Below are 13,078 nucleotides of genomic sequence, written 5' to 3'. Positions count from 1 at the left end.
TTAATGTGGTAGTGCATATTGAAGAACCACAGCGGAGAGGGAAAGAATCCGATAATTCAGGTTTGGGTATACTTTCAATGTTTCCATTCATTCATTCCATTACATTCACAATAGGTATAGGGTAAGTGATATCAGTAGGTGATCAGTAAGTAAGTAGCCTTGCCGAGCCATGAGGCCCATAGGGCAGGAGCCTATCTCCTGTTTCTGTAGCGTGAGGCAGCTTGATGTACAAGTACACCCCCTGGACATGACGCTAGTATGTCCCAGGGACTTACCCCCAATCCAACCCTTGAGTCTTTGGTATGACCCGGCCGGAATTGAACCCCGACCTCCCAGTCACAGGGTGGACACTCTAACCACAAGGCCACTGAGCTGGTGGTCAGTAGGTGACAACATTTCTGCCAATCTGGAAAGAGTACCCATGTATCGGTTTCATTTTTATAGTGTTCCAGTAACAATTGTGTCTGCTCATTTCTTTGTGTCATCAATTCCAATTTATGGAGCACCATGTTGTCGCATTGCAGAAGGTATACAACATTAACATCATCACTTCCAATTTCACTTGTTCAACGCATTTTGGGCGGGAACCCCTTTTGGTGTTTTGAAAATTGTTATAATTTAGCTATTGAAAAATAGCAGATCTACAAGCTCATAGCGCGCCACCGAGTGGCGCGCTACGAGCTTGTAGGTCTGCTATTTTTGAAAAATCGTGAAAATGTTTATTTCAGAAAACTGGAGATTAAGACAGATTGATTAATCTGTCTGAGTTGAGTTCTCTATCCTGATTGGATAAAATTGGTATCCTGACCTGAAAATTCATTTTCTGTCTAATAAAGAGAGACACGGAAACTCCTATTACGGAACAAACACTCTAGCAATGAGAACTATCAGAATATACTATTTAATACGCAGATTAACCAAATAAAATCACTCACTCACCTTTAACCCATTTTGGGCGGGAACCCCTTTTGGTGGTTACATACATTATGTTATAATTTAGCTTTTGAAAAATAGCAGATCTACAAGCTAGACCTTGTAGGTCTGCTATTTTTGAAAAATCGTGAAAATATTTATTTCAGAAAACTGGAGGATTTAGAAGATTTTTTTTAATTTCGACGTCATGCCTAAATGGGTTAATCTGTCTGAGTTGAGTTCTTTATCCTGATTGGATAAAATTGGTTGACTCTAGCAATGAGTACTATCAGAATATACTATTTAATACGCAGATTAACCAAATAAAATCACTTACCCTACCTTTAACACAATCCAAAAATAAGAGGTCATCTTTTGCCATTTCAGATGGTCAGTGCCAAGTGTCAATGCCGTTTTTGACACGTCCAATTTGACACCTTGTGTGGCTGCAGATGTTTAAAAAAAAACAACGTTTTGATGTGTCAGACGCTTGCTGTGTGTCAGGAACTGAACAAAAAAAGGTTGACCTGAATTATTTTCAGCACTGGTAGGCTTGTGACATTTCAGAGAGAAGACGGGAAGTGGCATTTGATAAAAAGGTTAAGTGAAGTTAATATAACCCATTTTGACCTGAGATCAGATTCTAGAAATGTCTTCTACATCCTGACAGTTTTCTGAAAAAGCTATGTTTCTATGTCAGTCGTTCTTCGATTTTTCAAAAATAGCAGACCTACAAGCTCGTAGCGCGCCACTCGGTGGCGTGCTATGAATTTGTAGATCTGCTATTTTTCAATAGCTAAAGCATAACATAATGCTAACACCAAAAGGGGTTCCCGCCCAAAATGGGATAATAGAGCACCGAAGTCCTGACGTCACTGTCAGTAGAGGGCGCCAGTCCACAGGTTCGTGTACTTTTTATTTGCATTGAAATCCCCATAGGGGGATTTTAGATCTCTTCAAATAAGAACTGTGTTTGAAAAATAAAACGATCATCCCGGCCTTTTCACTCATATGGATATGAAGCATCGACTGAAGGTGGAAATGTACAAATATACCCAAAGAGTAACACAATAAGCGCTAGAAACGAGTCAAACAACCCAGAGACTACATTTCCTGGTAGGCGGGGTGGCTGCAGCTGCCCGTCGCACAAAATAAACTGACATGTTAATTAAGTTTTTTTTTAAATATTTAATGTTTCGTGGTTTGTACGAGTCGAGTCACCGCCAGCTGAGCTTATGTCAACGAGGAATCTCAGGAACGCAATGTGTTGACAATGGGCGTGACGTATAATATACGTCACATATGAAAGCAATGTCGCTGCTTATATTATTAGCAGCGACATTGCTTTCATATGTAGTTTCAGGGCTTTTGCGGCCAAATTAATTCCATTTTCTCCAGAAACTGGCTGTATCAAATATGAATGGACATCATTAACGACGCACAGCCACCCCCCTGACAGAAAGGCCGGGATGATCGGTTTATTTTTCAAACACAGTTCTTATATGAAGCGACCTAAAATCCCCCTATGGGGCCAGTACACATGAACCTGTGTACTGGCGCCCTCTACTGAAAGTGACGTCAGACTTCGGTGCTCTATATATATATATATATATATATATATATATATATATATATATATATATATATTGCATCTCCATCTGGACTGTCACCCGCAAAGCCAATGGTCCTGCAACCCATTTCATAAATAAACCAAAGATACTTGCAATCATCTCTCACTCAGTTTCCTGTCTCTCTACACGGTCTGGTCGGAGTAAAAAGCAAAACATTAATAAATGAAACAAGAAGGAAATAAAGAACATGCTCACGGACATGAAATGCAAAATCTAATTTTTTGGTGGCTGCAGACTTGATAGGAGAAGCATAATCTAATCCTTAACCCATTTAGGCCTGACGTCGAAATTTAAAAAAATGTCTTCTAAATCCTCCAGTTTTCTGAAATACCGAAAAGGACTCCAAAAATTATATGTAATTGGCCTCCGACCCCCATCTGAAAATAATGTTGTTCCAGGGACCCCCCAGAAGCAAAGATTTGAGTTAAAAACGTTTGTTCTGAAAAAATATATATTCAAATTTGTGGCACATTTTCCCGATTTTTCAAAAATAGCAGACCTACAAGCTCGTAGCGTAGATCTGCTATTTTTCAATAGCTAAATTATAACAATGTTTAAAACACCAAAAGGGGTTCCCGCCCAAAATGGGTTAACCCATTAAAAAACCGAAAAGTATCTGTCATTTTAGATTTTTCCGTTGGCTATTCAAAAATAGCAGAGATTACAAGCTTGTATTGTGTTCTATTTTTGAACATTTTTAGAAACATCTTGAAAGTGTGAAGAACTGCTGATTTTGAAAGCTTTTGTAGAATCTGCCTCAGGTCTTAATGGGTTACCATTAGATTCCAGGAACACTAGGTTACAAAACGGATTATAGAAATATCTATATTTAAAGATGTTGCACGAGTGGTTTCTCCCATTCTGTGTAATCAATCTGTCTCTATGTAATGAGTTCCCTGATACTTTCTGTGGACAGAGAGTGATTGGTGCTAATTCAATTGGAAACAAGTTCCCAGATCTCTTGAGGAGTGAGGTATGCATGTGTGTTTTCATGCATCCTGTCCACTTTCACATCCAAATAATGTCCAACAACTCATTGAACTGATGAGATTTATTCATTTTTTATGTGTTAATTATATGCAACATTAACATGTGGGTGTGAATGTCCTCACTATTGGGAGATGACTGGTCTATTTATTTATATTTAACTATTTTCCCCGACCCAGCACTGGTAACACTGTTCCCATTTTGTTGCACAATCGTCGTTGTATTGGCTACGCGGTGCTTGTCTCTGACTTTTATTCATCGAGGACGAGGTGAAAACATGCGATTGTCATTCCAATGCGCGGGTGCCTTTTTCTTTCATGTCTGCTCCACTGAACTTGGAAGGGACCATCATTTTGAACCTGTGAAGAGCTCTATGTGTACTATAACTATATAATTTATTATTTATAATATGTTAATTTCTGACTCCCTTAAGTGATGTTTATGCAATCCAATGTTCCATGTAGTTGTAACTTACTCTAACATAGAGTAGGCATATGAGCCTGAATGTCCCTTAAATAGAAAGTCAGGAAATTATGCTTAGTCACCTAATTAAATTCTGAGGATCTGGAGGACTCATCCATTTGATTTGGTTACACTTTTCGGAGCTACATGAAAACAAACAGCGAACGTCATGACGTATCTGTCGGTCAACATAATAGGCTTATTATATTGGACATCAACGTGCCTGCCTCAGAGAAAAGCAAAAGGACCCCAAACTCTAAACGCCTATATGATCTTCGCGAGCGAAGAACCAGCCATCGTGTGTGTGGATTGATCTTATCACCCTCAGAAATCTAGCGCTTGTAGGTCTGCTATTTTTGAAAAATAGTGAAAATATTTATTTCAGAAAACTGGAGGATTTAGAATAATTTTTTTAAATGTCGAGGTCAGGCCTAAATGGGTTAAACTAAAGGACAACCCCTGCCAACTGCTCTTCAAATCATCTAAATAAAAATAACCATTTAGTTGCAGTTTCAATTCAACTGTCAACATTGAGTAACGGTAACCTTTGCTATACAGCACTTTCTCATATCGTTTCGGCTTGATTGTAAACGACTACCAGCTGGGTCTACACCACAGGGAGGGCTCTGAAAGGTGCTCAGAAGTCTTTCCCTTCAAACTTTCTTTTACAAGTTGGAAGTGTTCAACAGGCCGTGGACTCATTATCCTCTGACGGAAGATACTTAATTTGGTAGATCTGTTCTCTCTTACGCACCGTAAAAATCTCTCAAGTGGTGATTTGTTGGAGCGTGTCAAGATTGAGCGTCACTGGTGCCTGGGTGGAAAAGCTCAGCTGATGTCCACTGACTTGTCTGTCTATATTAAGGCCATCAGTCAAATGGTAATTCAGTGCTTGTTACATTTAATCTCATGTCTTTTCTTTCTCTCCCTGTCTCTCTCTCTCTCTCTCTCTCTCTCTCTAAAACTATTTATTTCTGGTTCCATCCAGAATGACCGTTTGGTTTTCCAGTTCCTCGGTTGCCTTCTGGAAACAAGGTACGTGTGTGTGTGTGTGTGTGCGTGCGTGTGCGTGTGCGCGTGCCTCTGGTTGTGCTCAGTCCACTGACCCGCGACTCCCAGTGTATCTTTAGCTGAAGGAAAACACTAGCCTTGTTCAAAATCTAAACCAGGGAAGAGGAGTAGTGGCGTTGTTTTTGTTTTTTTGGTTATTGTTGTTTTGCTTTCTTTATATGAGTAATTGCGAACGAAGTGATTGCGAATTGATTGCGAACAATCAAGGTGTTAATCATCTACATCAGGGGTTCCCAAACCTTTTTGACTTAGGTACCCCTTGGGGGGAAGAATTATTTTATTTGTAGGGTTCATTAAAAAAAAAAAAAGTTCCCCCCCCCCCCCCCCCCCAAACAATTAATCGATTAATCGTTAATATTAAATTATACAAATTATACGTGATTGCGAATCGTTTGGGTGGGGGGGACTTTTTTTTTTTTTTTAATGAACCCTACAAATAAAAGAAATCTTCCCCCCAAGGGGTACCTAAGTCAAAAAAGTTTGGGAACCCCTGATGTAGACTGCCACAACAGCTTTGTTCGCTTCCCGCGTTTACGCGTCTTACTTGTTGTCTTGTAATGTTCATTGTTCATTGTTTTTTAAATACATTGTTGAGAAAAAAAATAAAAATAAAAAATCTAAACCAGGGCTGTCCTCAACTAAATATGAATTGTCATAGGAACTAATTAAGATTTATTGAACAGATAATGTACAATTGTGTTTGCTGAATGCAATCACACCAGAGACCAGCCTTCTGAGATTGGCAAGGTCTGAAAAGTAAACTTTCTGATGCTTATTTCACAATGGCTACCGGCATTTGAAAGTTATAGACTGGCACGATTGGGTTATATTTAGATTTTAATAAGATGTGCGTGGAAAAAAATATTGGGATGTACAAAAGAACAATGCACCAACAACATACTGTAGTTCAGGGGTATCTCTCTCTTTCATTTGCATTACACAATTTAAAAAAAATAGCAGATCTACAAGCTCGTAGCGCGCCACTCGGTGGCGCGCTATGAGCTTGTAGATCTGCTATTTTTCAATAGCTAAATTATAACAATGTTTAAAACACCAAAAGGGGTTCCCGCCCAAAATGGGTTAAACTAGAATTCTCAAATCCTGGCCAAAAATTAAAAAAAACGATGTTTTGGCCAATTTGGCCATTAACTCTGGAACGAAAAAGCTCCACTTTGCTCAGTTCAAAAAAGCTTTGTTGGATGCGTGATTTTTGAGGATATTAAGCACATTGATTGGTGTCCTCCTCCAGTGAAGGCAGTCATCCAGGGGCCGTCCTGTCTCTGGAGCCCGATCTCCATGAGCTGCATGTGGGATTACTCTGTCGCTTCGCCCCCCTGCGGCTCCTGGACTTCCTCCAAAGCTCTCAGCAGTACAGACTGGAGGAGACCTTACAGGTATAAAGAGAGAGAGCGTGTGTGTGTGTGTGTGTGTGTGTGTGTGTGTGTGTGTGTGTGTGTGTGTGTGTGTGTGTGTGTGTGTGTGTGTGTGTGTGTGTGTGTGTGTGTGTGTGTGTGTGTGTGTGTGTGTGTGTGTGTGTGTGTGTGTGTGCGCAAAATCCATCAAAGCACTTAATCCATTTTGGGCGGGAACCCTTTTTGGTGTTTTAAGCATTATGTTATAATTTAGCTATTGAATTTTTTTTTTTTATATCGTGAAAATGTGCCTCAAATCTTTGAATATATATTCAGTTTTTTAACTAAAATCTTTGCTACTGGGAGGGTCCCTGGAACAACCTTTTTTCAGATGGGGTCGGCGGCATATTTCACATATTTTTTGGGGTCCTTGACATGAAATATTGAGAACCACTGATATAGAAAAAAAGTTTTTTTTAGAAAAAATACATTTAAAAAAAGACGTTTTTTAAATTTCGACGTCAGGCCTAAATGGGTTAATCCTTGAAGCAGACTGTTTGGGTTGACCAATCCGGTAAGCCAATGCACAAAATCCCCTGAACACTTCCTCAGAACGGCGGTCAGACAGATACAGATGTTGGTGTTTTTTCTGATTCTCTAAAACCGTTGGTCTGATTGAAATGCCATGATTTGGCATGATTACACCTCCGGGGATCTTATGAGACGCGCACACACTAGGTTTGAGACCATTTGGTTTCCGACCCTGTCCGAGTTATGCCTGTGAGAGACAGAGATTTAGTAGAGGGACTTTGTATGTGCTATTGCAATTCCTACCCCTACATACTACATACATACTACATACTGTGACAGTAGACTAGGGAGGACATGAAAATCACACCCGTGTGAAGTAAGTGGTGCAACTCCGTGTGGGGGTCCCCGGGGGGGGTGGGGGGGGAGGGGAGTTCCAGACCCACAGGAACGCACCCAGGGTGCCGGCCCGATTCCGGTGAGCTGCCCCGCGTCCGAAACGGTTGAGAAATGAAAGAGTTACCGTGTGGGGATCACTGTACTGTACTGTACTGTACTGTACTGTACTGTACTGTACTGTACTGTACTGTACTGTACTGTACTGTACTGTACTGTACTGTACTGGCACACCCGAAATCACCATATATACAGTTGATATGTGCGTGTGTTTGTGTGTGTGTTGGTGAAAAACAACCATGCTGTTTTCGTGCTCAGACGCACCCAGCCAGCCACCCAGCCAGCCACCCACCCAGGCACACACACAGGTCCTCATTCACAAAGGAGAAATACGCCACAGTGTAACGGAAGCGTAAAGGTCATGCGTATAGATAGCGGAAAATCCGTCCGATCACACTACGGTTAAGTCCCGTGTTATTCAGGGAACCAGGTGTAATCACTTCATTTGTGCGTATCGCAGAGTGTATCCTTTCCGCATTTTTTCCAAGCGTTTCGCCTGGTGTCGCCTGGTTTGATGGAACATCCACGACCATATAAGGCAACAGGAAATATCGAAATACGTCACCATAGACTATGGGGGCCCTGCAAATATTACCGGCCCAGGGGCCCTCGTGGGGGTTAATCCGTCCCTGGCGGGAACGCCCACTGAGTTGCAAAAAACTACTTTCTGGCCTTGACAGCCCATACATCCAAACAGAAAAGTCCTATTTGATTGCATTAAACGACATTAAGTAAGGGATAATGTATGGCTGGGTGGTCATTGTTGATATAGATAAATCACCGACAGGGTGATTTATCTATATCAACAATGACCACCCAGCCATACATTATCCCGCTTATTACATGGCTACTTAATACAACATTAATAAATTGACCCAAAAGTGTTCCCTTGCTTACGGTAATGAAAGTATTCCAAGTTGGCTCCTCAGAGCGAAACGAGTCGCCTCGGAAACAAAGGAAGTGAGTGTTGATCGAATGGAATAAATGGAACAAGCGGACTCAGTTGACCAGTAAATTCATATTAGTGAGGTTCACATGAACAGGGTTCTTCTGTAATTCCTCCATAGTAAAAGTCCCAGTCACTCTTGGGCATGGGGTGTCAAACTCATTTTAGGTCACTGGCCTGATTGGGTAAAATGCAACTTCATGAGGGCTGGATCAGTTGTGCATGCATGCTCTCACAGCTCCAGTCTCTGTATAACTACAAATTGTGTTTAATTTATGAAGATGATCTGAACTGAAGATTTGAACTGTGCCGATTTTTAAAAAAAAATAAAAAAATGCCCTTTTGGATAAGATTGTTTTGGGAACCCCAACCTTTCCATGAACCTTTCAAATCCATTTGATATTGGGCGACACAAAAGTAAAACTAATGGAATAAATTGTAAATGTATGTACACAACTGCACCAAAATGTTACTGCAGCAGCCAGACCAACCGTCAAAGTCAGACAATGAGCACCACCTCGACATTTGTATTGTAGTGATCACATTTACACTACAGTACGGAATAGTCAGAAAATGAATCACAATGTTATGACATTCAGTATTTTGTAATGCATTTAGGCTTACATGTCGAAGTAAGAGTGTAGACAGCATCAAGGTTGTAGACTGTTTCTAACTAATCACCTACAGCATGGGTTCCCAAAGTGGGGTCCGGGGACCCCTGGGGGTACTTGAGGGAGTTCCAGGGGGTACCTAGCTCAATTAGAGATAGTTGGGAACCAAATGGACCCTTATGGGTCCATTTGGTTCCATTTGTACACTCAGAGTTAAATTAACAGTGGTTTTACAATATAAATTGGGGTCCCAGAGATAGAAATGCCATTAAATCGGGGGTCCGTAGCATAACGCGTGTCAAACTGGGGGTCCGTGAAATAAACATGTTTCGGAAATCACTGCTAGAGCCGTAAAAATCCTCCCTTATCGGGGTCACTGGCATACGTTTTCAAATGGGGGGTCCGTGGCCTAATAAATGTTGATTTGGGGGTCCTTGACATGAAAACGTTTGGGAACCACTGACCTACAGTACAGTCTCTATCTCTCTCTGTCTGTCTGTCTGTCTGTCTGTCTCCCCCTCTTTCTCTCTGTCTGTCTGTCTCCCCCTCTTTCTCTCTGTGTGTCTGTCTGTCTCCCCCTCTTTCTCTCTGTCTGTCTGTCTCCCCCTCTTTCTCTCTGTGTGTCTGTCTGTCTCCCCCTCTTTCTCTCTGTCTGTCTGTCTGTCTCCCCCTCTTTCTCTCTGTGTGTCTGTCTGTCTCCCCCTCTTTCTCTCTGTGTGTCTGTCTGTCTCCCCCTCTTTCTCTCTGTGTCTGTCTCCCCCTCTTTCTCTCTGTGTGTCTGTCTGTCTCCCCCTCTTTCTCTCTGTGTGTCTGTCTGTCTCCCCCTCTTTCTCTCTGTCTGTCTGTCTCCCCCTCTTTCTCTCTGTCTGTCTGTCTCCCCCTCTTTCTCTCTGTCTGTCTGTCTCCCCCTCTTTCTCTCTGTCTGTCTGTCTCCCCCTCTTTCTCTCTGTCTGTCTGTCTCCCCCTCTTTCTCTCTGTCTGTCTGTCTGTCTCCCCCTCTTTCTCTCTGTGTGTCTGTCTGTCTCCCCCTCTTTCTCTCTGTCTGTCTGTCTGTCTCCCCCTCTTTCTCTCTGTCTGTCTGTCTGTCTCCCCCTCTTTCTCTCTGTCTGTCTGTCTGTCTGTCTGTCTGTCTGTCTCTCTTTCTCTCTGTGTGTCTGTCCTTATACTTCTGGACATGTGTCCTCCCCGTAGATAACGCAGCAGCATCACCACAGCGAGGCTACAGCCTATCTGCTGGAGCGGAAAGGTGACGCACACGGAGCCTTCACTGTACTGCTCAAGGTAGGGAGAACAACACACACACACACACACACACACACACGTACTGTACTGCAGGGGTTCTCAACGTTTTTGGCCGGGGACCCCCGAAAATGCTTTGGCAACGTCTCGGGACCCCCGCCCCGCCCCCTCCCGACCCCCAATATAAATTGACTGCTACAATAACCTTAAACCATTTTGGGCGGGAACCCCTTTTGGTGTTTTAAGCATTGTTATAATTTAGCTATTTAAAAATAGCAGATCTACAAGCTCGTAGCGCGCCACCGAGTGGCGCGCTACGAGCTTGTAGGTCTGCTATTTTTGAAAAATCGTGAATAAAAAAAAAAAAAAAAAGATTATTACCCCCCGAGGGGTCGCGACCCACGGGTTGAGAACCCCTGCTGTACTGTACACATTTTACTTGCATTTCCCAATCATGTCCCTCCTCTCTCTCTCTCTCTCTCTCTCTCTCTCCAGACACTGAATGAGAAGCTGACTCTGCTCACGGCCGAGAACCAGGGAGGAGGAGGAGGAGAAGACGGAGGTGGCGAGGGCATAAGAGAAGGAGAGGAAGAGGAGGAGGAGGACGAAGAGGAGAGGAAGAGTGAGTCATCTTTGTCAAGAGTAGAGGACTCACTGAATGACATCATCGCCCTGTGCCATCGAAGTTCCCAGAATCTCAATCAGCAACAGAGAGAGGTAAAAGAACATTGTGCGTGTGTGTGCGTGTACATGTTCACAGTACATGGGTGGGGTGGGGTTCCCCCGAGCATGATGTATAAGAGCAAAATAGTGATTGTAGTTAATTGTTTTAACCCATTTAGGCCTGACCTCGAAATTTAAAAAAAATCTTCTAAATCCTCCAGTTTTCTGAAATAAATATTTTCACAATTTTTCAAAAATAGCAGACCTACAAGCTCGTAGCGCGCCACTCGGTGGCGCGCTATGAGCTTGTAGATCTGCTATTTTCCAATAGCTAAATTATAACATAATGTTTAAAACACCAAAAGGGGTTCCCGACCCAAAATGGGTTAATTGAGTTTAATTTTTATGACTACAACACATATTTTCCCCAGTGTAGAGTACTAGCAGTGTACTACTCACAGAATGATAACACAGATGCCTAGAGGTGCAAAAAGCCATCTAAATCTGTGTCAGTCTTTCAATCCCAACGGCACGTCAGAGACTCACAGTGGGGAAGCGGCTATTCCTGAATGTTCCTTTATTAATGAGTACCATCCAAGATGTCACTTAACCCCCGACCTGACCGCTGCTGTGCACTTGCTCAGAGATGTGAAGGTGTGATAAAAATCACACCTTAATTCATTGTTTAATACAATCAGACTTTTCTGTTTGGGTGAATGGGCTGTCAATGGGAAGTTGCACCTAGTTAGCACCTTGCTGGCAAGATGGCCGCGGTCTAAATATTGTCAATAGTGTTCAGTTTGAATGGCCCTTAGGGCTGCTCAACAGTGCCACTTTAGAACACCCAGCGGTATTGCAGGTGTTTGTACCCAGACAGACATACACATGCGGCCAGTCATTGGAGCGGTTGGGCACCGCTCAAAAATATTTGAATATTTAATTATATAATACTATATTTAATAAGTACCCCTTTATTGTGGTTTTCAAATATGTTTACAGCTGCGACTGTAAGCCCTTATGCTTTCCTCCACTCACTTCTACTCAAGTGGCAAATGATGAGACTTTATACTGTGTTCATAACACGGCTGTCATTGAATTAGTAGAAATATTACAGTGGAGAGCTGATATTCAGATGAGCATGTCCATATCAGTCTGGGTTAAAGATACTTCTCCTCCACTCTCCTCTCCTGCACTCCCCTCTCCTCTCCTGCACTCCCCTCTCCTCTCCTGTACTCCCCTCTCCTCTCCTGTACTCCCCTCTCCTCTCCTGCACTCCCCTCTCCTCTCCTGCACTCCCCTCTCCCCTCCTCTCCTGTACTCCCCTCTCCTCTCCTGTACTCCCCTCTCCTCTCCTGTACTCCCCTCTCCCCTCCTCTCCTGTACTCCCCTCTCCTCTCCTGCACTCCCCTCTCCCCTCCTCTCCTGTACTCCCCTCTCCTCTCCTGTACTCCCCTCTCCTCTCCTGCACTCCCCTCTCCCCTCCTCTCCTGTACTCCCCTCTCCTCTCCTGCACTCCCCTCTCCCCTCCTCTCCTGTACTCCCCTCTCCTCTCCTGTACTCCCCTCTCCTCTCCTGCACTCCCCTCTCCCCTCCTCTCCTGTACTCCCCTCTCCTCTCCTGTACTCCCCTCTCCTCTCCTGCACTCCCCTCTCCCCTCCTCTCCTGTACTCCCCTCTCCTCTCCTGCACTCCCCTCTCCCCTCCTCTCCTGTACTCCCCTCTCCTCTCCTGTACTCCCCTCTCCTCTCCTGTACTCCCCTCTCCTCTCCTGCACTCCCCTCTCCCCTCCTCTCCTGTACTCCCCTCTCCTCTCCTGTACTCCCCTCTCCTCTCCTGCACTCCCCTCTCCCCTCCTCTCCTGTACTCCCCTCTCCTCTCCTGCACTCCCCTCTCCTCTCCTGTACTCCCCTCTCCTCTCCTGTACTCCCCTCTCCCCTCCTCTCCTGTACTCCCCTCTCCTCTCCTGCACTCCCCTCTCCCCTCCTCTCCTGTACTCCCCTCTCCTCTCCTGTACTCCCCTCTCCTCTCCTGCACTCCCCTCTCCCCTCCTCTCCTGTACTCCCCTCTCCTCTCCTGCACTCCCCTCTCCCCTCCTCTCCTGTACTCCCCTCTCCTCTCCTGTACTCCCCTCTCCTCTCCTGTACTCCCCTCTCCTCTCCTGCACTCCCCTCTCCCCTCCTCTCCTGTACTCCCCTCTCCTCTCCTGTACTCCCCTCTCCTC

The 13,078-nt window shown here is 43.9% G+C and overlaps 1 protein-coding gene across 2 annotated transcripts in view; it reads left to right on the top strand.

Annotated features, from left to right (window-relative positions):
• The window catches only part of vps8 (VPS8 subunit of CORVET complex), a 121,266-nt gene that overhangs the window by 78,898 nt on the left and 29,290 nt on the right, over nucleotides 1-13,078 (top strand). For both annotated transcript variants that reach the window (XM_079512585.1, XM_079512584.1), the window contains exons 34-37: nucleotides 4,981-5,027; nucleotides 6,313-6,457; nucleotides 10,148-10,237; nucleotides 10,691-10,912. In XM_079512585.1, the coding sequence (XP_079368711.1) occupies nucleotides 4,981-5,027; nucleotides 6,313-6,457; nucleotides 10,148-10,237; nucleotides 10,691-10,912 (504 nt within the window). The remainder of the gene's footprint in view (nucleotides 1-4,980; nucleotides 5,028-6,312; nucleotides 6,458-10,147; nucleotides 10,238-10,690; nucleotides 10,913-13,078) is intronic.

This window comes from Electrona antarctica, assembly GCF_951216825.1.
Source record: "Electrona antarctica genome assembly, chromosome: 10".
Lineage (NCBI taxonomy): Eukaryota > Metazoa > Chordata > Actinopteri > Myctophiformes > Myctophidae > Electrona > Electrona antarctica.
Note: the sequence above shows the minus strand (reverse complement) of the source record. Positions and strands in the feature narration are given on the sequence as shown.